General features: G+C 35.7%; 2 protein-coding genes across 4 annotated transcripts in view; one reads left to right on the forward strand and one right to left on the reverse strand.

Moving 5' to 3' along the window:
- The window catches only part of LOC135201444 (sodium-coupled monocarboxylate transporter 1-like), a 93574-nt gene that overhangs the window by 19768 nt on the left and 48740 nt on the right, over positions 1-25066 (forward strand). The window lies entirely within an intron of this gene.
- LOC135201443 (uncharacterized) lies at positions 788-19828 on the reverse strand. 3 transcript variants are annotated; one of them, XM_064230389.1, is made up of 5 exons: positions 19680-19828; positions 6171-6283; positions 4739-4933; positions 2132-2275; positions 788-1232 (listed from the first exon to the last, which is right to left on the reverse strand). In XM_064230389.1, the coding sequence occupies exons 2-5, from the start codon at positions 6267-6269 to the stop codon at positions 1014-1016; spliced, it is 657 nt and encodes a 218-aa protein (XP_064086459.1). In that variant the 5' UTR covers positions 6270-6283; positions 19680-19828; the 3' UTR covers positions 788-1013. The 3 variants fall into 3 exon arrangements, with proteins under 3 accessions (XP_064086459.1, XP_064086458.1, XP_064086460.1); XM_064230388.1 differs by lacking the exon at positions 19680-19828 and adding an exon at positions 8693-8839; XM_064230390.1 differs by lacking the exon at positions 19680-19828 and adding an exon at positions 8707-8725.

Here is a 25066-nt window from a genome sequence, read left to right on the forward strand (position 1 = left end):
CACGATAGTCAGCAGTTTCGTCTACTTGACCAAAATACATATATTAAAGAATTGTTGATCAACTGAAAGGCGACATTGGCAAGATGTTGGCAACTAACTGTACAAAAACAAATACGTAAGAGGTTTTGGAGACTGCAAGCTTTAACCAAAACTGCAGTCCGCTCACAAGAGTCCTTTCTCTCACTGACTTTTGTAGGTTGTTGCCCACCTGGAAGCCCAACTTTGGTAAAATTTTCCGAAAACTCAATGCGTAATTCTTTGTGTTAAACTGTTAGCAAACATGGAACAAACCGAACCGAAATGATAACCTGTTTAGGAGGCAAATATTTACAAGTTTTCATTGCTGATGCTGGCAGTCCACAGATAGTGGATTGCCAGCATTAGTATGCGGTATGTGGGGTTTCGTATTATTTTCTAGTTAAATAATGAAAGAAGGGTGGTAACGTCATATATATTTGCCATCATTGCTGTTTTTTTTTCTTTTTCTAGGCATGTGCTTAGCGTCTGTTTCTTTTATTCGTGTTTCCTCAGAATCGGACTTCTCTGATGAACCTTATGTAAAGTGCAGAATTAGTTTCTACTTAAATAACCAATTAGTTGCCTTGGGTCTAGTAATAAGATCAAATTTTTTTTCTTTTATTGGTTACTTGGTTCTATTCGCCGGTCTCTGTAGTAGCTTCTCTGAACATAAAAATGAGAGGCTATTTCTCATCGTTAATCTGTTTAAGCCAACTCTTAAAATAAAAGTTCTGAGGGCAACTTTTAGTTCTAGATGAATACCGATAACCTAAGAGCAAAATCTATTTAAATTTAGAAGTAAATTTTTATGAGAAATGGTTTTACAGCATTTTTAGAAAGAGGTAACTCCCATAACATCACATTTTATAGGTGGTAAATTTTCTTAATCCCGTCATTTTTAGTCTGCTGGTTTTAACAGTCAGAATCCTACTATATTCAGTCTCTTAATTTAACAGCTGAAAACTGTGGCGTTGCTGACCCCCATATTCCACTGTTCATAGGGCCTTGGTTAAGAAAGACAGAAATGTCGTTCCATTTGTTTTCATAAACTCCATGTCTAGAACGGGGAGACCATTCTCGTCTTTCAGTGTCTCAACCTCCTGCCTGTGAATTTCTTCGAAACCCAGTTTCTTGGAGATGTGGTACGTGACGATGTTCGATGCTTGAATGGATGCCACATCGCAGCCCATCTCTCTTCCTTTCTCCTCACTCAGCTGCGGGTGATAGTAACGAAAGTACGCTTCAGGAACAAATGAGGATAAGCTTTTTCTTTATTTTTCCTCTTCCGAAGGACTTCAGTCAGCAAGACTGTAGCATATTATTTCACACATACGCACATATATATTCATACACACACACACACACACACACACACACACACACACACACATATATATATATATATATATATATATATATATATATATACATAGTATGTATTTATAAGCAAATGTAGATCAGAAAAAAGGATGAAAGATCAATAAAAGTTGGCAGAAAAGCTAGAGAAAATGTAAAAGGGGTTAATAGCCAGGTATTGCATAGTCTTAACAGCTTGTTTACAGTACGTAGAGGCATAAAGTGTTAGTAAAATGAAATGCCTGGAAATTCTTCAGTATTAACGGTAATTAACAGCTTATTGTTTATGGAATTCGTTTCAAGTTTTTACCGATCCCATTTCAGTGGAAACGGTAACATTATAGTGCTGTTCGTCTCGGATTTCTATCTAACTTTCTGGATTTCATTTAACGTGAGTTTCAGTGACGGCAATGGCCCCCTACGGTAAGTAGCCCCCCACCCCACCCCCCACAGGTACTTTCCGTAGGGGTCCATTGCCGTCAGGGCAACTCACGTGGTACACTGTAGGCATTAAATTAAGGGTATTTGAATTGTCCTTCGGCCTTTAGCTACAACCTCTCTCATTTCTTTTACAGCACCTCCTTTCATATTCTCTTTTCTCCTGTCACACCTTTCAAACCTTTCAAACCTTCTTACTGTCAAATTCCCTTTCAGCGCTGGCTGACCTCATAGGTCCCAGCACTTGGCTTTTGGCCTAAATTCTATACAGTATTCTATACCTTCCCGGGTACTTGTATGTACCTATTATTCCACTTACTCTGATTAGCTCTTTCGCCAGTCCTTTTCCCTTGTAATCGGGATGAACGCAGAGGCTTGTTATGTCAAGACACTTCTTGAATTTCCCTTTGAACACATCCACTCCGGCGCAGAACTCGGCCATCACGTCTGAGTACCAGTTGCTCTGTAGAGAAAGGGAAAAATGAAATTGCTGTGAGGACATGACCTCCTTTCATAATACTGGAGTTCATTTTCTGTCTTTTCTTGGTTTGATTATATGTTAGAGCTTTGTTTATTTTCCATATTCTTCGTTTCGTTAATTTGTTTCCATTTACTTACTCTCTTCCTCTTTTCACACAAATATTCTGTAGGCATTCTGCTACTTGGAAACTGGGTTAGCAAGTCGATGTCGCTTTCAAAAGTACTTCAATGAATGTCATCCTTTTGATTATTTTATTAGTACTTCTCGGGTCTTTAGGATGTTTCGTTTCCGAATTCTTTTATATATATATATATATATATATATATATATATATATATATATATATATATATACGAAGTGCCAAGTATCTGGTTACTACACTTACAAACCATTAAATGAGAACCTTCATCACAGGTAAAATACGACTGAATACTCTAAAGGCAACAGTGATCCCTTAAACAACTTACCAGTATTGCAGAAAATCAGACTAAGTTTTATTAAAACAGGTGTGATGTAATCTTATGTGTAATCACATTAATTAAAGGGCATCACTCCATCAACAACTATAAAAGTCTAAGTATTTCTTTGATTTCAGAAGTCTAAGTACTTCCCTGGTTCTAATTCACTTCAAGTAAATTGAACGAAAACAGCTCAATTTCCACTCTATGTTTATACCTAAACAAATCATAAAAATACACTTATACACTGGTGAAAAAGAAAACACTTATAAAAATTTTAAAGACAAAAAATTACTATCAAACTCAAAATTTATAAGTGAAATTCGCAAACTCAGGGAAATTAACTGTTACTTGAAAACAAAGCAAAGTTTAATGAATTAATTAAGTAAAATTAAGTCAAAATAAATTTATCACAAAAATCAAGAAAATTAAGTCAATCGAAATTCAAAAGTGTTAGGCAATAATTAAAATTCGGAAATTAATTCACAAGTGCTAAACAACAATAAAACTTGAAAAGAACTCTAAGTAAATGCAAATTAATTCACAAGTGTTAAATTCAATTAAATGTGCAATGATTAATTATTGAAAACAATTAAGTTAATTAAATTGTGAATGCAAATGAAAACATCACAGAAAAATGTGGAAAATACCAATTTCTAAAAAGCACATATCACACAGAATATAAAATAAAAACACACACTTCAACAAGAAAATAGATAAATGCACAAAAAATCACTTCAATAAGAAAAATGGATAAATGCACACAATAAACCCACTTCAAACAAAACAAACACAAAACATAAAAACTTGCAATGTGTAAAAATTGAAATCGTTCTTCAAATCAATATAACTATTAGTTGCAACTAATAAACATTAACACTTTACCTTGGTACCAATTGTGTCTTTCTGCTGCAGCTAGCACGAAAAATTTCACCAATTCACAATTTTTCACAAAAGAAAAGGCGCAGTTACACATTTGTACAATGTTTGTTCAGATTCCACAAAAGGCACTAAATAATACTAAATAACTTAAGAAATCCGAAATATAAAAGTTACGAGTGACCAATGACTAAATATAAATTCTTTACGTTAATTTGAAATCAAAAGTGGCGTGAGAGAGAGAGAGAGAGAGAGAGAGAGAGAGAGAGAGAGAGAGAGGATCTAAGTCTGAATGAAATCTTTCTTTTCGTATGGAAGGTGAACAGTGGGTTTCGTTGCACAAAACGTTTTAGGCTTGGGAAATATGGTGCAATCCTTCTAGAAGCTTCTAATATGACTTAACTTTACAGAAAAATCGTGAAATCTTCATGTGGCTTTTTGACAAAGACATACACGTTTGAAACCAGTCATGCATGTAGTATGCTCTACAGGTTCCAAACAGAAGTCCCTTATCAGATGTGTTGACAGGTTTCCAAAACAAAACAGAGATCTCGAGTCCCTCTATCTGAGGCGTTGACATATTACGAAAACAATTTCTAGCTTGGAATGGACAAAATTAATCTCTTTCTTTTTACATTCTACGTTATATTAACTTTTAAAATCATGTTATGCGAAATCTGAACATACATTTAGAGCTATTTGTAGACCGTTGTGAGTTCAAATCTTAGATAAAAAAAAATTCCATGCAAAATTCCATGCGATAGACAATTTGTGTCCATAGGTTTCATCCTTGTTAATCTCAAAGCTCCCAACACCTCCCCTCAAAAATTTTTTTTCCCATCACACTAATTCCATTCCCAAAATTAACCTTTTTGCGTCCATAAGTTTCATCCTTGTTAGTCTCAAATCTCTCAAAAAAAAAAAAAAAAAATCCCCTTACAAGAATTCCATCCTCAAGATTAACTTTTTTGTGCCCAAAAGTTTTACCACAAGAATTCCATCCTCAAAAATTTCATTTTTTTGTCCATAAGTTTCATCCTTGTTAATCTCAAACAACCCCCCGCCCCCCCACAACTTTTCCTCCTCAAGAATCCCGAATGCTCCCTACCTTTTCCTCGTCGTATCTTATATCCTCGGTGATTGCGGTGTCTTCCGGTGTGATGAAGTAGTTGCTAACCGCAGCTATCACCCTCCCGGAGGATTTTTCCTTCATGCCGAAACTAACACCACTTGCGAGTCCTTTGGCTCCAAATCCTAATATGAAAGGGAGGAGCTCCTTGGCGGTTCCCTTACAGCCTACGCACTTGGGGTCAGGTTTGGAATACCAGTAGTATGTAAAAAAAATGCAAGAAAGAAATGGTGTTAATCTTAAGAACGTCATAAAATGATAGTCACAACAGTTGAAAAGAATATTACTAACATCAGTAACGAAAAATGATAGTCGGTATAATAACCAAAAGTATTGATCTTCTGAGCAATGATAAAACAGTAGTTATATTAAATAGCATGACACCAGTAACTGCGCAAGTGTCAGTAATCGTAATACTGCTGATACTGTTTAATGATAGTTAAAAAGATTGCCACAGAAAATAGTAATTAATGTCATCATCATATTGGCAAAAAATAAATAAAAATACTTTAACGTCAACTGTAAGAATAGTAACATTAAGATGATAATAAAGAAGGAAACAACTAGTGGAAAAATAACAGAAATAACAAAAATTAAAATGATATTGAAGCTAATTGAAATTATAACTTGACTAACAGATGCAATAATAGGGGCAGATGTAACATACATAATAAAAAGATTATGCATTAAAAAGGTGCTTGAATTGATGTTACATGTATAAGGATTTTGATTTTCCCAACGTTTAGCCTTTCTTACATTGATACTTATTTTTTCCCGAAATTTTTATTTATTATTATTTAGCAGATGAGTCCTATTCACATGGAGGAAGCCCATAAGGACCACTGACTTGAAATTCAACCTTCCAAAGAACATGACGTTCATTCGAAAGAAGTAACAGAAGGTAATTGGAAACACAGGAAGAGGAGATCAGTTACTAGAAAACAGATAAATGAACAAATTTATACATAGATTGAAAATGCAAGTAAAATATTCAAATATAAGTTAAAAATGCAAGTAAAATATTAAAATATAAGTTAAAAATGCAAGTAAAATATTAAAATATAAGTTAAATTGTATCAAAGTTGAATTGTATTAGGGTAGTATTGCATTGCATCTTCGCTTGGACTTCTGTAGTTCCAATTTCACGACATCATCTGGGAGGCTTTTATTCAGTCCCACAGTGTGAGGAATAAAGGACCTTTGGAACTGAGAAGTTCGAAACAGATAACAGATGTGAATAACACGGGAGAAGAGAGGCCTCCAGCATGGTGATTGCTCAATATAACTGTTAATTTAGATTCGTCTCATGTTATTGTTGTATTCGCATGCAACTTTTGTAAGGTTAACGCATGGAGAACAATAAAGACGGGGGATGGGGCGAGCGGGGGGGGCGGGGGGATGGGGGCCTTACCATGGGCTCGTATGGAATGAACACGTCTTCCATAAGGGCACGAAAGTCTTCTTTGTCCTTCTCAGATAGAACGAATGTATCTAATCCTGATTTATCCATTTTTTTTTATTTGCCTGAAAGTAAAATATCAAGTTATTAGTTGGGCTAATTTACCCGTAGGTTATTTTTATTTATTTTAACATTATTATTATTATTATTATTATTATTATTATTATTATTATTATTATTATTATTATTATTAGTAGTAGTAGTAGTAGTAGTAGTAGTAGTAGTAGTAGTAGTAGTAGTAGTTTTGGATGCTTGTCTTCATCAGCTTATTTACTGAACCGTCAGAGATCGCAATCTTCGCTCAAGGCCATCCTTTCACTGAACTCTAATTTTATACTGCTGTTATTTTTATCGTTTATATTATTTCTTTTTCAATCAGGCGTGATCCCCTCGTCCCTGGGTATTTGTTAACGAAGAAAATACAACCAACATAATAACAAATTTAGCGATTATTTGATACGTATTGTTATTTGAGAGGCAATTACATGTCAATTTTGCACTCACTGTTTGCTTGTTGCTTTTTACTGAATGAACTAATGTTGTTTAATTTGTTTTGATATCTTCACTTTTTTTTTTGTCCCAATTTATTTACTCTGTTGTATTGAAATTTTATAAATTATTCAAGATCATTATAATCATAGTACGATCATTTATTTGATTGTATTTTCAGTTATTCATATTATTTTCAGTTATTCATATAATTATCATCGATTTTTATTCTGAGGATGAAATTAACCTCGGAAACTTGCTTAATTTATAGATTGACTCTAGCTTTGAAGAAATACTTCATTAATGTAGAATTTCAAATAGAGGTTCCATCATTAAAGCATTGGGCAGTGTCTACTAGTAGGGTCTGGCTTATGAGGAAAAACCAACACTTCATTCACTTTTGCAAAATACTTTCACAAGAGTAGCACTCGTATACAACTACATAAAACAGCACCTCGTAACACCTCTGAATTATACACTTTTTACTAACCTGTTGCCCTTCGTTCTTCCCACATGACCAAACCATGTGGAAACACACTGTTCTATCCTTTCAACAGTGAAAACTTTTTCATCACTTCTCACCATCTCCACATTTCTCACTCTGTCAGTTTTTCCTGTTACGCCAAATTGACAGGAAACAGCTTCAAATTGTGCGTTTATTCGTATCTACGCCTTTTTCCACGAAGCAAGCTGATTAATAAATGCCTTCATACATATTTACAGTCTCTTCCCAATCTTTGCTCACACAGTGAAACATTTCTCAACTCGCCTATTCCATTCCTCACCTCTACTTGTGTCCTACCATCGTCCATTTATTTTCTAAATAGCTATGTGAATTAACTGGATTTACTCCTCACCCACTTTGATACGAATTGCTCGATTTTGGTTTTATCATGGAAACTTGATTCTTGCCCCCAACTACACTCGGCATTCTCAGCTTGCAAACATTTGATTGTACAGCCGCATTTTACATTATCTGTTTACTATCCCAGGTTAGTTTTGTATCTAAAAAAGTCAACAATTCTACACTCCATCCACAACGTTTTTCTGGTTTGAACCGGATTAAGAAAACGTTTCTCTTACACTTTATCTGTTCATATAAGTTATTATTATTATTATTATTATTATTATTATTATTATTATTATTATTATTATTATTATTATTATTATTATTATTATTATTATTAGGATAAATACCTTCAACGACTGTGAACTAACGATGATAATGATAAACAGGTTCAGTTAATTCAGGACGGCTGTCCTTCTCAAGGTTACACGAATTTGGTAATTGGTGTTTTAGACGGAGCTGGTTTGGGGAATGCGGTTTCCTTTTCCTGCATCAGCAGATGGTTTTTCTCTTCAGGCTGATTTAGCAATGAGAAATGTTTAGTGAGGCAGAGATGCTAAAACGGGTTTTCGATGAAAATGGAAAAGTTGGTTTGCTTGATATTAGGAAGGTTACTACTGGGACCAACGGTGTGACCCTGAGTTGACAATTCATTGAAAACTACAAATATAAGAACATTCATTTTCAACTCTAATAATAATCAAGAATAATCAAGGTAGAAGCAGCAAAACACCCATCGTTAGAGAGCGAAGTTCTGCTAAGGCCTCACTTATCATAATATATTGATACTGCTCCTAAAATGAATCATCGAGAAGCGGTCTTCTCGAGATGATTAATTTTGGTACCAGTTGACTCAAAGTCGTGATTACTGCCATAGCGACATCAATTCAGAATAGGTTTCTCCCTGAAGTCAGTCATCTCGAGGAGGTATCTTAGACGAATATAGCTATGTGACGAGTTGTTGTCAGTTTTTATTGACTGTTCTGACGATATCCGGCTAGCACTTTCGCACACTAATCAAAGGACACAGGTGACAACATAACCTGACTTTGTTGACACATACCTATCTGCTTCTAATGATGGAAATACAGAGACAAAGAGAATGGGCAAATACTCGCTTATACTGGCGTTATATTACCTGCAAAATCGTACCAGATTTCCTCACAGAAATCGATGCTTCGGGTGCCTGACTCAGACTGGACTGTCGGACCTACTGTGAGTTGAGGGATATGACGCCACACACGCCTCAGTTTTTTCGCCTCCTTGGAGACATTGTCTTACTCATCAGTCCATTCATTTGTAGGCTTAGCAGCTCATGCCTTCATTATATCCATTCTGCTCTACTTCAGGCTCCTATTTGAAGTTTACAATGCTTCTTTTTTGCTTCCTTTTATCGTATTTAAATCTTGTAGGCATAAATTGCAAGAAGTTTCCTGGATCTCTTCTGGGGTTTGTAATGACAAATAATGACCTACTGGCAACAGTCTTTAATGGCCACTTCTTTTATTTATTTATGTATCTATTTATTTATTGCAGAATACTAATCCTTGATTTTCCTTCAAGTACTCCTTTATTTTCATACATTGCAAATGTATCCTGTTCTATTTGGGGCGTAATTCCAAGCAGCAAGAATCCTGCACTGAGGAATTCAAAAGTTCCTCGTCAGGCAATACATTTACTGGCCATTAACTTTGTCGAGAGATTACTGAAGGGAACTTTTGGCTCTTAAAGTAAATTTCGCTGCGAATGGAATTCGGTGTATGTATGCTTTCGTACATTACAGTCTTGGAAAGTTTACCAGAGACGTCTCGTAATTCAAAATTTTGTTTCTTTCTCTCTCGATCGTCTCTTCGTAAATCTCTCTCTCTATCTTCTCTCTCTCTCTCTCTCTCTCTCTCTCTCTCTCTCTCTCTAGATAAATTCTGCAGTCGGAGTGCATTATGTACGTGGCTTGATTTCCATAATTATTTCTTCAATTAATTTATTTGTTTGTTTTTCGTGTAGTTTGGTAAAAGGATTTGTAACAGTTAGTATTATTATTATTAGAGAGAGAGAGAGAGGGGGGGAGGGGGGTGGGGTAGGAGACTGGATGCCGATGACGTGTCACCTGGACGGCCTGTAATACGTGCCACACCAGTAGGAGTTATAGAGTACACACCTCCCGCCCCCCCCCCCCCACCCCACCCCTCCACCCCTTCCCCGCTCCAGCAACACAGAAAATCGCAACGCCTCAAGGGCAGATTTCGTCACCTATGAATAATTTAAATTCCCGTCTACTGACCAACCCACATATTGTAAACACCCTGCCTGCTATATAGTATACCTGTACATCATATTTTCGTCTGTAGCTTAGAAAACGAGCAATATGTTTATATTTCTTCATTTATCTCACGCTCTGCACAAAATAGGAAATTTTTGGTCATACCATAGGATTCAGTATTAATTGTACAACTGAATCATCTTTTCTTGAAATCAATAAGATAAAACACAAAGGAATTACAACGAGTAAAAGTGAAGAGATAAGCATTTAATTCGTTATACCTGTTTTTACTTTTCTTGGATTTTGCACCAATCATGCAATCAAGATAAGATAAAACTTGTGTTTTCAGACAATAAATTCACCCTGAATACGCTGATGCTTTCAGATTTTAGATGTGTGTGATATGTGAAGAGAAAATGAAGACTGTTTTATTATGCTGCATCCGTAAATGATTCAAGTTTGGCAGTATTGCCGAGACAGCCGTCTGCAAGATGCTCTTGCATTGGTCGTCTCAGCGAGAGCTTTGAATTGCCAGTAAACGATATAACAAGGTTGCAGTGTCAACAATATTTACTGTGTTATGTCGTTACATTTTCTGTAAATAAATACACGGAATTCCCATTATGACTGTCAAACATTTTCAGCCCAATATCATATATGTTAGTATGTCTGGACATGTCTGATAAAAAAATAATAATAATCAGATGGATGCATCTGGTATCGTTAAAGCCACAGATCGGGCCGAGGGATATTGAGTCCAGGGAAGAAGTACCATATCAGTGGATTGAACTCTATGTACAGAATTTGTACTCTTCAACTAAGCCTAAGCTTTAATCAGGTTGTTTCAGCATATTGTTTATAATTTTCTTATATGAATGTATTTTTAATCGAAAGAGATATCAGAGACTTATCTCTGTGATATGAAAAAATAGTCTCTGAAGTAATAAACAACAAAAATTTAAGTAAAATTGATTTCCTCTCAGGCCGAGTCAAGTACGCATGAAACATAATAGACATATTCTTAATTTTCTCGTCACATATCACACACATCTAAAATCTGAAAGCACCAGCGTATTCAGGGTGAATCTGTTGTATAAAAACACAAGTTTCATTTGATCTTGATCGAATGAATGATGCAAAATCCAATGATAAGTAAAACCAAGAATAAGGAATTAGATGCTTCTGTCTAAACTTTTACTCGTTGTAATTCCTGTTTTATCTTATTTATTTCAGGAAAAGAGGACTCGGTTGTACAATTAATACCGAATCCTATGTTATGACCAAAAATTTCCCATTTTGTGCAAAGCGTGAGATAAATAAAGAAATGTAAACATATTGCTCGTTTTCTGTTTAAAGCTTGTCCGTTCACAATAGGAAACATTGTTTGGAAACAAAGTTTGCAAACTCTTTGCAAACACTTTTTACCGTATATTTGTTTCCCATCCAGAATGAAAAACATTTAGTGTTTCTGTGTGAATATGTATGTACACACATGTATAATGTATGTATATGTTGTATATATTCATATATTTATACGTGTATATATGTATGTGTTTATATAAATACATGTATATATATATATATAAATACATACATGTATATACAATTATACATACGTACTTATGTATTTGTTTATATATGTATAAGTACATAATATACATATACACCAGTATGTGCATATGTACACTCGACAAGAAAACTGAAGATACAGTTTTCATTAGCTTTAGTTCATCGAATTTCCCATTTGTTTTTACTGAAAAGACATAATATCGCTAGATTTAATCTAGAATATGAAAATACACTACAAATTATATCATATTAGTTAAAACTGCAAAACAAAACCGTTCAGATACTTAAAAACACGATATATGTCCAAAGTAATTGTAATTTCTCAGATGGATTCGTTCATAGAGATCTGGTAGATAGAATGTGAATTTCTGATTGTAGTACTATGTATCACGACGACAATATATACTCGTTTTCCTTCATGAACGGGGATATTATTGTATCATTGTAAGTGGTGAATGCAATTATTTTTAGCTTCTACAAACTCATGTTTGGCAGCCAATGTTGCTAAAGCTAAGGTAGGTTGAGCAAATCTAGTTGCATCCGCAAGAGCGTTTTCTATGATGTGGAGGAGCCCTAGAACTTCGAGCGGGAAAGCGCAAGTCACTGGATACTGGCTTACGTAACGGATTTCGCACTTTGATTACTTTGACGTTGACATGGATCGAATGCTAGTTGCTGTTTACAAAGCTACCGTCTTTAAACATAAATCTTTATCAAGGTTAAAGTAGCATGTCAGCTCAAAGATGTTCTGGCTATATGCTCCCATTACAAAGCATTCCGTAGTAGCCTACAGCCCTGCACGACTGCATTTCTTTGCTGCGAGGCTGAAAGATCTCCCAACTCAACAGCGTTATTTGCACGATATAAAACTTAAATTGCCTGTGCAATACATAACACAGCTTTTTTTCGGGAATTATTTTTGGATGAAACCCGATTTTCAAAAGTACAGATTATATCAAGAGAGCAAGAATGACCGCAGCCTGTGTCTAAAATTTTCCACGTCTTTTTACAATCTTTGAATGTTATGGCAACTGTCGAATGAAATCAAGATTAGGGTATGAATTTCTTAGAGAATTGACTTGAATATTATGACCCTTCAAATTTTATCTAGCATAGTGCAGCACGATCTTGGCAGTCATATCATCCCGTTTCCCAGGTATCTGTGCACCTACTCACCGCTCTTTATTCTGCCTTTTCCCGTCACAAGTCCGTCACCAATACTATAATTTCTCTCTCTCTCTCTCTCTCTCTCTCTCTCTCTCTCTCTCTCTCTCTCTCTCTCCACTTCTAAAACATACTTTAAAAATATATTTTACCACTCAATCTCCCAAAGAAAATATAATGAAATTAAGTAGTTATAAATAGGCCTATGCTTGTGCTCTCTCTCTCTCTCTCTCTCTCTCTCTCTCTCTCTCTTTTAATACACATTTGAAAAATATCACTCAATCTTTCAAAGTAAATATAATGAATTAAGTATCTATAAATAGGCTTATGCTTGTGCTCTCTCTCTCTCTCTCTCTCTCTCTCTCTCTCTCTCTCTCTCTCTCTCTTCTTCTTCTTCTTCACTTCCAAGTCTCTCTCTCTCTCTCTCTCTCTCTCTCTCTCTCTCTCTCTCTCTCTCTCTCTCTCTCTCTCTCTCTCCACTTTTGAAACATTTGAAAAAATATGTCACTTAATCTCTCAAAGTAAATATAATGAATTAAGTCCTCTATCGATAGACGTATGCTTGCGCGCTCTCTCTCTCTATCGTCATAATATTTCATTCTTTACTGTATTGTTCCTCACGATTTCCACAAGTACTGACCAAATTTTAAAACACTTTCTCTCATTGTTTAAGATCCGTCTTCAATTACGCATGAATGTTACGTCGGTTTAGTGTCAAATATTACTTATAAATAAGGTTTCACAGTAGGTTTTAAAAAAGGATGATCGATATTCTATCCTGAACTGACGTTACCAAACCAACATTAACGAATAATATAGAGCCTGTTTCTACATTCAAGTATAAATTTTTAAAGGACCTCTACAGAATCTTTATGGTGTAAAGTTAATGGAAATCTAGAAAGCAACAAACGCTATGATTTTGAAGCGCTGCCCCCTTTCTCGAGTTGCCAGGTATGGCATTATTTAACACTATATGTCCGAAGATTTAAAAAAACTGTATCTTAACATTCCTTGCCAAGTGTACATATTCATATTTACAGATGTATACATGTACATATTTATATATGTAGATGTGCGTATGTCTATATGTATATGTACACATGTGCATGCGTATGTGACACTCCTTTTTCCAAAAACTTCCTCACCTATCTTTTTTTTTTTTATTTATTTAATCCTTCCTCGAGTTTATTAAAACTGCCAAGTAGAATACAGAGGCTACTGCACCAACAGGCATCCTGACGGCAACTGAGGTCTGGACAGGAAACATTCAAACTGTTTTCCTAGTGTGGACAGGCCTTTAAGGGGTTAAGCTACTGACGAAAATATAGGACATTGGTCGAGCGGCTTACCTCCCGAAAGCAGGCAGTCAAAGGCTGCCCAACAAACGTCTCATAGGCATAGGACGCTCCCAAGAATCTACCTTAAGTGAACCAACTATAGTAACATATAACTACCGTAAAAATATCAGGTATCTTTGCTGATATTCCCGAATCCCTCCTAAGTATGAACGTTTCGTAGACTAGGATCGCAAGTTACCGATGTTCCCGTAGAAATTACGAGTCACATTCTCTGTAGGATGTACAAGAGAAAACGTACTTCGCCTAACGCTTTTTTTTGTGGGATACTTCAAAATTTGTCTTAATTTGCACAGGAATGACGTAACACTGAAGGAAATTTGCATACGGTTATATAGCTACGCTTACAAAGAAATTATTCCAACTTGAAATTGAAAGAAAATAGTTTATTTGCTAAACAATCTCCGAAAATTAAATTCTGGGACTGTTATTCTGACAGCCAGCGTACCCTCGTGAAAGTACTTTCTTGTGAATAATTGAGAAAACATTATCCGCGGGAAACCTCCGTAGATATGTATAATAATAGTAATTATTCGTGATATTTATCTTTTAAGGTATAAATGGAGAGAGAAAATTGCCAGAAATAAAAGAAGCTGGAGAAATTATGGAAACCAACATCCAATTAGGCAATACGTAGACTAGTTCCAAAAGAGGAGGATTGCGAATAGGAATGTGGGAAAACTGGAGCAGAGATAAAGAACGGCAGTTCCAAATCCAATGGACATTATTTTTCAGGACAACATATATCAGTATAATAAATATAATAATTTTCATAATTTCTTCAAAACTCCTGCGATCATAAAGCCTTACCAGTCTGCATGTTGTGGATAACAAATTACAGAAAATACAAAAATGGCCTTTTTTATATCCAGCTCATATTGTGAAGTCTTGACACAATAAAGCATGGGTGACGTTGTTCGTTGTTATTTACACACACACACACATACACACACACACACACACACACACACACACACACATATATATATATATATATATATATATATATATATATATATATATATATATATATATATATTACACACACATATATATGTGTGTGTGGGTGTAAATAACAATGTTACCAACGCTTTATTGTGGCAAGAATTCACAATATAAGCTTGATAAAAAAAAAAAATGACCTACATTTTGTCATGTTCTGTAGCTGTTATCAACAAACTAAGGACTGATAACACATGCGTGCAAGAGCATTGAAGAAAATAAAAAAATTATTACCTTGATGATGTCCTGAAAAATAATGTCCATTGCTTTTTGGAACAATTGCTTTCTATCTGTGTGTGTTTGCTTGATTACATAGGTACAGTAAATGGAATGATTTAATTCTCAAACAGAAGTTTGTTTTAATGCTGAGGTATACAACCTTCTCCTCCCCACGTATCCTTTCGGGTATTTGTAATATCAGTATTGTACCCCCTTCACTTTGTATAACGTGGAAAACAAAACCAACTCAGTAAAACTGTACAGAGGGGAAGTAAGTACATAACTCTCCTGACATAACCAATTTGATAAAGAATTCCATAAAAAATTAAAGACAATTTTTTATAATTATTTACCTCTGGCTATGCAGTAAATTTACTGATCTACAAAAACAATATACATTATTATTACATCAGCTGCAAAGGTAGTTAACGAAATGGCTGAAACTATTTTCATTAACTATCCTAGTTGTCCGAGGAGCAGTTTTTGCTAAAGCACATCGAAGGTCGGCATCTAACATTCATTCGATTGCCATGGGGAGCGCGTACCCCCTGACAGACCCTTGGCGAGGGATACGCGTGCCCCAGGTTGAAAACTCCTGTTTTAGGGACCCTGCCCTGATTTTGTTGCTATTATGAATTTAATGCATTGTTTAACGACATGATATATTGATGATGTATTGTTTCTCACCAGCAGCTCACAGTTTGAGAGAAAAATAAAACGCAATAAAAAAAGAATAGCAATCAATAGAAAATAAGTAATTATGAGGTTTCATTAGTAAACATTGGGATCGAAATAATACATAGAAAATTGGGACTCGATTATTGATAAGTAAGGAGTTCAATTTCTAAACTTAACTTTCCAGTCTGATGGGTTAGTGTCCCAAAAATGCGCCGAAGTTTCATCGGCGCAATGAAGTTTTCTGTACAGCGTACAATGTTGTATGGAACTCTCAGCTACCGCCCATGAAGCTCAGCCGCGGTACATGAAACTTTCAGCCACGGGCCGATGGTGGCCTAAGTATGTTCTTGGCACCTGTAGCGGTGCCAGACGCACGATCATGGCTAACTTTAATCTTACAGAGGCTAGAGGGCTGCAATGTGGTGCGTTTGATAGTTGGAAGGTGGATGATCAACGTTTCAATTTGCAGCCTCTAGCCTCAGTAGTTTTAAGATCTGAGGGCGGACAGAAAAAGTGCGGACGGACAGACAATAGTTTTCTTTTACAGAAAACTAAAAATAGGTAGGTCATACGATGTCTGTGACCTTTGGTGGCGAATCTGTCGTTTCCTTGTAGGTGCTCAAGCAGTTTTGACATTGGATTTATTTATGCCCAAACTTTGCAATTACTCTATATTTTAGTGGGGTTGCTAGTGGGTGCGGATGTATGTGTGTGTGTGTGTGTTTTGCCTATAAACTGTTTCCCATGTTTACGTTGTTCTGAGAAAAACAAGGTAACACCTATCATGTACATCCCTCTTTTCTACAACATTAAGTCCTTTACCCTGATAGATTTTAGCTCCCAAGTAGACACTGGTACATTCTTGCTTCCTACTCCTTGTACTTCCGGCTCACCAGCGGCGTGCTGAACTCCTCTACACTGCTCCATACACTGCAACTTAATATTTTGCGCACTCTGTCGTTTCCTGGAAGTTAAGGCCATTCCTTCTCTGTAGGTCTTCCTCTCCTCCTTGTGACAAAGAGTGAGATGCTTCCTTTGACCTACATTAACCTTTTCACCGCTTCTACATATTTTTCACCTTACTAGCTCTTCTTATAACAATTAGAGTGCTCAGGAACATCATGACCACAGCTTCAACCATGTTTCTTTCATTTGTATTGGACATCCACAACTCTGCTAATGAAAGGAGAGTTGCTCCCAACATTTCATTCATGTACTTTTACCCGATATATTAACTCGAGGATCAACTCTCGTATCAATGGCGTCCATTCTTCTACTGACATAATATATGCTCATTGTTCCATCTTCGTAGTTTATTTACACAAGGAATCTTCTCTTTACAATAAACTTCTTACTCTTCGATTGTTCTTCACTGATATCTACAAGCAGCCAGTTCGCACTCCGTTCACAACCCATTTTCTTACTGAGAACTTTGCGCTGTCATCTGCTGTCCTTTTTCTGAAACACTCCGTCCAGAGGTATTAAACAGCCATGGAGTTCATACTCCTAATCAGGCACTCTCTTGCCTTCTTTTATACCGTGCATTCTCAGCACGCTCTACGTCATTTCTATGTTACTGTTAATTCTTTCATAAACTTTTATGAATCCAGTGGTCGATGTATTCCAAATACAGCTTTTTCCTTTACTTTCAATTTTCTTACATATCTGTTTCATAACAGGCACTTGATCTATGCATCCTCTCCATTGTTCAGCCTTCACTGTTTTTTTTTTCTATATCAATCATTACGTCATCTCTTACTTTCCCAGTCATATTATCATAGTGCACTGACTCCATCCAAATTTGGTTCCATTTGCCTCTTACTTGCATGCATCCGAGCTTCCAGCATATGAAGGATTTTTGCCTTTCCCCCGCCCTTCTGAGACTTCTGAATTGTACTCTCTTTAACCAAACCTGTCACCATCATTCTCTCCGTGTAACTGAACCACCTCAAATCATTGTGAGTCACCTTTTTTTTTTAATACAGACATCGCAGTTTATTGGTACGAAACCTGCCTTACCAGAGAGGGAGCCTGGGTTCAAATCTCAGGCGAGGAAGGATATGGCTTGTTCTGTTAATATGAATGGAACACCGATTGAGCTAGCCTTGAGTGGTAGCAAAGATTAATACTGATTTACGTCTAATGTATATATATATGTGTGTGTATATATATATATATATATATATATATATATATATATATATATATATATAAGTCATATCACATTACCGTGATTCATATACATACATCGAGCTACAATGTCCTTTAATATCTAATTTGCTCTACCTCAGAATTAATATATTTTCATATATGCTTAACCGAAGGGGAATTTTTTTACACGAGGTAGAGTGAATTAGATATTAAAGGACATTGTAGCTCGATTTATGTATATGAATCACGGTAATGTGATATTGGCTACGTGCTGTCATAAGTACTACAACGCTACTGGAGTCGAGGAGGGTTGATGTTGTATCCAAACCAACGAATTACCTGAGCGCGAAAGGTATTTGAGGGTGAGAGACGACATAAACTTATGCCTCTCGCGGTGGTGGGGTAGGTTAAAGCTTCCACTGACGTCCTGGATTTGAATGTCTTCTTGGGTTCGCGCCTGGGACCAGGCAAATCTATTATCGTGTAAAAAAAATTCCCCTTCGGTTAGGCATATATGAAAATATATTAATTCCGAGGTAGAGCGAATTAGATATTAAAGGACATTGTAGCTCGATATATATATATATATATATATATTATATATATATTATTATAATAGTATATATATATATGTGTGTGGTGTGTGTGTGTGTGTGTGTGTGTGTGTGTGTGGTTAGGCCTGCTAAGTTACTTAATAGCGTGTGGCAACAAATTCAGTCAAGGCCACAAGAAAGATGAAAAGAATGAAGTACCTAGTGCTTTCGTGCTATTTTAACACATTTCTAAGTAACTTGAAATTTATATATATGTGTAATACATTATATATATATATATAATATATATAATATATATATATATATATAGAGTATTATATGTTTGTGTATAATACTAATGTGTTTGTGTGTTGGCGCATGTGTGTATGTGTGTGTGAATCCACCACCAATATACGTTTTCCTTCGAAGTTTATTAGCTATCCGGTAGACGATAAGCGCGAAAGAAATAACTAGGAGACGGGGAGGAAGCATCAGAGAGAGAACACACGGCCCGAATCTATCCGCTTAAAGTCATTAGAGAATCAGTCGTACTGAAACGTACCTCAGGTCCTCAGCTTATCAGCAACAATAGCAAGTGTGATCATTGATGTCTGCGCATAAATGACAAAGATGATCACTGAGAACCGTCTAGATTTTGTGTCTCATCATATCAGGGGAGGGAGAGAGAGAGAGAGAGAGACAGAGAGATGCTCGGTTTTTAGATTTCCACTTTCAAATGTTACTGATTTCTACAAAAGAGCAAATGTAAGTTTTAACGGTGCCCTGTCTGCAACCATGTCACTAGGCTTATTAAGACTGCGTAAATACAAAAAACATACTATTTATTTCCCAAAGCAATTGGCTATAAAATAGAACAAAATGATTAACAAGTCATAATGGCATAAACACCCAAACCTGCCCGTAAAGGAACCAGTAAGATAACATTCTACCCTCCTGACTAAGGTTTCACTCCCAAACCCAAAATGTCACTAAGTCTCGTATTAGTCAGGTTAGAGAATCCCGTTTCTAATCAACCATGGAATTGGACCCATCTGTAATAAAGATAATAGGTATAAAAACATATCCCCCACATCACTCTTTTCAAAGTATTCACGTAAAGAGAGTATTTCACACTTCTCTCTCTTTTCAAAAGGCAACAGTTTTTCTAAGTTTTTTTTATAGAATATGTCCTACCTTTACGATGGGCGTTTTCTCCCGACACTCGGAGTAACTGCTTGATCTATTATCATTCGCCTCAAAGAATGCGTCTTCCACAAGTGCCCCCAACTAGTAGGCCTGTAACACGCGTGCAAACGAACGTACATGCCTCACGACCGAGCGAATAATCTCTGAGTCAAGTTGCTTGTTCACTCCAAGTGAACTTGTACTGCACCACCTCTTGTCTCTAAGCGAGGAGAGATATGTGACTTCACTATCATTACATTGGCACTTTAAACGTATTATTAGCCATTCCCCCTCATTCATCTGCTATATATATATATATATACATATATTATATATATATATATATTATATTATTAGATATATATATATATTATATATATAATATATGTACTCCTAAATATAAGAAAGCATGATATAAAAACCTACGCACGTTTCGCCAGCTTAATTTTTTCGCTTTTATATTGATGGGAATAGTGAACTATTAGGCAGATGGAAATCATCTCGCTGGGTTACTGGAAAATTAAACTCTGTGTTTGTTTAGGAAAAATGTTAGATTAGCTTAATCTGTTTAGGGCAAAAATAGTTATTAATTTAGGTATTTACTTGCTTTTGTGAAATGCCCGTTAGCTACTATAATACAGGCGGCCTTGTGGAGATGTACTAATTCGTGCTGCATTCAAAGAAGTAAAGTAATTTGTACCGTACTTAAAATGGTCACTTTTACGTGAAATCGCGTACGTGTGACGAAAAACAGAAGATACGTTAAATGGAAAAACTCGCTGAAAAACTATTACAATTAAACACAATAATCAATACCTTGAATACGAGGTCAGATTTTTTTTTTTTTTTTATCCACGATCACAGGAGTATAGTCTGCTGCGTGTTTCTTTGATTGTTCATTCTTACACGTCCGTGAATTTTAGCAGATTTTTTTTCTTGTGTAAGCCTCTTATTTTGAGGATAATAATTTGTTTGAAGTGACATGGTGGGTATTTCGACAATGATTATTTTCCTACTCTGCATCTTCCCTCTAAAAGTGAAGGTGTATTTTTTTTTTACTGATAAAAGAAATCGAAATGTGATAGGAGAATTATACGTACACTCACACTCATTATCGCTCTATCAGTACACACACACACACACACACACACCTCTATTATCGCTCGATCAGTGGAGCGTCAATTTGTGTCTGTCCTTGAGAAATAGAAGTATATAGCAGTGGTATATACCCAGTAAACATTCGCATAGCATCTCTGAGTTAGGATCTAGCATCCTCCAGCACAAGTCTCTTAAAAGGGAAAAAGCTGACAGTGAGTTTTATATATATATATATATATATATATATGTATATATCATATTATATATATATATATATATATATATATATATATATACAAGCATGCACTAATGAATCACTGGTTATAAATCCTGACTAGAGCATGTCGCCTTTAGTTTTCGAAGAGATCTTCAAGAGATTCAAGAGAACTGACACATAGTGTATATTATATATATATATATATATATATATATATATATATTATATATATATATATTGTTAGGAATGAAGCAGAAGAACAACGAAACATATCTCCGAGACTGGGTAACCGCCGACGAGTAGACATAACAACTTCAAAACAGCTGATAGGGCGAACGAAGGCGAGAGCGACGAAACGCAGTGAAATTCTCAGAAGAATACTGAACCAAGTTGCCGCATTCCTAAGCCATATCAACTCGACAATGCATTGTAATGGAAAACGCAAGAACGCATAGGAGCGGATCATAGAATTTCAAATTAAGCGCCGCGAAACTTCATGGCAAACCATTGACTGAATTCTTCAATCAACCTAAGAGCGCTAAAATTATCGTGAAGACCGAGATAGCGCCCAATTCTCCATACAGTGCTACGATTTCCCCAAACGTCAGACGAAGCTGAATTGGCGGCGCTGAGCAACGGCAGCGAAGTAGACTTCATCAGCATCACAAGAAGGCTTCAACGGCACGGCAGCGCGGAAGTGTTCGGCATAACCAGAACCAGAAGAGAGGAGAAAAGTTTGAAGTATCCTAATAGATTAACACCTGATAATAAATCAAAAATAGAAATTTCTCACACCGCACTGTAATGCTATTAGAAATGCTTTTATAAAAATAATTCATAGCAATCAGCTTTGAGGTAAAAAAATTTTTTGCCGTAAATTTGTAAGATAAAATAATATTCTTTCTTCCTTTATCGTTGTGTGATAAATCTAGAACCATAGAGATATTGTCATTCAGTTCACAAAGTGCAGTGGTGTGAATAAGGAATAACGGTATGTACTAATGTTAAGGTTTTTCTAGATTGAAGGAAGAAAATGCTAGGAAGTAAGAATTAAGAAAATTAGATAGGCAAGACAGGGACCACAGACTTCTGCCAACATGAAGATAATGAAAGTACAACAATGCATCTATGTAGTATGAATATAAATTTTCATGAAATTATCATCAGGTCGCAACAAAGCAGAACTCCCGACTCGAACCATTATAGCCTATGTCCAACCCTGACAGACGATCGAGACTAAATAATCAGACAAATTTTCCCCAACGACGATCGCATAGCAAAAGTCCACCCAGAGTACCGCTTTCGACAGTAGCAAATATAACCACGACTAGTGTGATTGTTGCTAACAATGATAACATTACTAACCCATTGCAAGTACCTAGATATTCTAGAATGGCACAGGCTGCTGTAATAACACAGGCTACACACTTTTGCGGTAATGTAGAAAAGGGTCATCCTGAAATGAACAAATTAGAAGCGTATTCGGTATCGTAGTGGATAGCAGACACCAAAAGTCGGATTTCATCCAGTGGAATTACCGATGGAATTACCGATGAACTCAAGAAAATAGATGAAGCCTTACTCTATGTTAGTTCACAGAAAGAAGACGCTCATAGAACGCTAAATTCATTCAGATTCCAGGAAATTAAAACTTTTGCAGAATTCAAGAATGTGTTTTGAAATTTGGGAACCTATCACTCAGCAAGATCGATGGTACAATCTCAGTAAGTTCTTACAACAGAAATATGATGGTAACAGTATAGCAAACCTCCATACTGATGTAGAAAATGCCATCCGTAACTTAAACTATTGATTTAAAGAGAACATGAGTAGTTATTGGCGATTGCAATGCTTTTATTGATGATGTAGGAGATTTAGTGAGTTTGGGGGAGGTATTAAACTACATAGCCCATGGTATAGTATATGACGCTATCGGATAGGAAGATAAACGGGTTTTTAAGAAACAGGAGCCTGATCCCAAGGATGATAGTCTCGCAGCTTTAAGGTTCATGCAAAAGGAATTGTGCAAAAGAGGACTGCATCTAGCAAAAGAATAATGGAAACCCTGATAGAAATAGGAATAATTTTCAGAGAAGGACAGATAGTGTTCTAAGATCCTAGGAATAATCCTAAGAACAGTAATGGACAATTTTTCCAAGTAAACAGAAATAATAGATTTATTTAGGCCTCAACAGCCCAGGGGAAATCCAAACATTGGTAACCCAAATCAAAGTTCGTTCGGTCCAACCCATAACCAGAGTCCAGGAGATAATAGAACACAAAATAATAAACAGGAACAAAATTGTGCTAATTGTGGTTATTCCAACCACACAACTCAGAATTGTAGGCGACCAAGGTATTGTTCCAATTGTAATAGGACAGGTCACCTAACAGAATTTTTGGTTTAACAATAATTCAAACTATAATGCTCAAAGAAGTACACCCCAAAATAATAATCAGACGCAGTGACAATTACAGAAGGGGGTAGTACAAAAGAGAGCTTCCTTACCAGTAAAAAATGAGAATGAAATAGTCACTGTAGGTAAGGAAGATACATTCAAGTTGCCTTTTGAAGGAAATAGAGAGATAGTATTCTCAGGGAAGGATAAGGAAATATGCCAAGAAGATTTACTTATCATCCAAACAAGGATTAATGGTAAACAATGCTCAGTACTTTTAGATACAGGCAGTACAGTAAATATTATAGATAAACAAACATTAATAAAACATTTAGGCTTTGCAGATACAGAAATACAAAGTCCTGGTAGAACTATAAGAGGAATAGCAGGAAAACAGATTAATACTTTGGGTAATGTCACACTGGACATAGAGATTTTAGACAAAACTTTTAAGGAAGTGTTTGTAGTATTAGAAGAAAGATTTTATCTTACTCAAGCTCTGTTTTCATATAAAACTATGCGGAGATGTAGAATAATGTTAGATTGTGGAGAAAATAAAATCAATTTGCAACGTAGAAAACGAGAAAATGTTTGTTTTCAGCTAGAAGAAAGAAAGTCTTGCATAAATCTGATCGATTTATCTGAGACGACATCTTCTAGAGAAGCGAACATCCAAGAAACTAAGATGGAGAATAATGCTAGCCCGGGTAGCACAGATTTATTGGATAATAGTGAAATAAGTAGTGGAGATAACAGTTTTGAAGAAATGTCCTTAGCCAGGAATAATTCTATGATAGAGTGTGCACAAATAAATAACATTAACAATGCAAGCCTTGGTACCCAGAGCTCTGAACAAAGTATTGAATCTGAACAAGTTATTACAGCTGAACAATTTATAGCCTCTGAACAAATCATTGCAGCTGAACAAATTATAGCCTCTTGAACAAATTATTGCCTCTGAACAAATCATTGCATGTGAACAGATTGATGAAAATGAATCACAGATTGATTATGAGCATTCAACAATAGACGAAGATGAATCAGAAATTGATTGGACATATCTCATAATGGATGAAAGTAAGGAAGAAAAATATATCAATGAAGTCCTCTTATTAGGGACATTAAATAAGAATGAATTAAACTCAACAATACTATTGGATGAAAGTTCAGATGAAACGGATGTCTGTTATTTCTCAGAGATACACGATGACAAAGATATATGTGTAATTAGTACTGCAGATGACCATACTGTCAGATTTGTGCTTAACAGAGAAGTAGTTTTGTACCCGCAATGTCTAACCAAGGTTTGTCTTAGAGCTAAAACAGACGTAGACTTGCATGAAACAGATGTAATGCTAACTAATGAAGACTTACCTGACTTTGTTAGGATGGACAATCCCCTAGTTCACATGAATGGTACTAATTGCGAGACGTACGTCCAGAATTACTCAGACAAAAGATTAATACTAAGGTCTGGTATAGAATTTTGTACAGGAATTGTAGTGAATAATCCTTTACTAACACATGGTGAAAAAGCATTCTTCTCTTGCACAGAACAAAGTTCAATTTTGAATAAAGAAGTAAATAAAACAGACTTTCCTCAGAATAGAGATAAATTATTACAAATATTGGAGAGGTATAGAAATGTCATTGCTTCAGAAGGAGATAAGTTAGGAAGAACA

This window comes from Macrobrachium nipponense, chromosome 28 (genome assembly GCF_015104395.2).
Source record: "Macrobrachium nipponense isolate FS-2020 chromosome 28, ASM1510439v2, whole genome shotgun sequence".
Classification (NCBI taxonomy): domain Eukaryota; kingdom Metazoa; phylum Arthropoda; class Malacostraca; order Decapoda; family Palaemonidae; genus Macrobrachium; species Macrobrachium nipponense.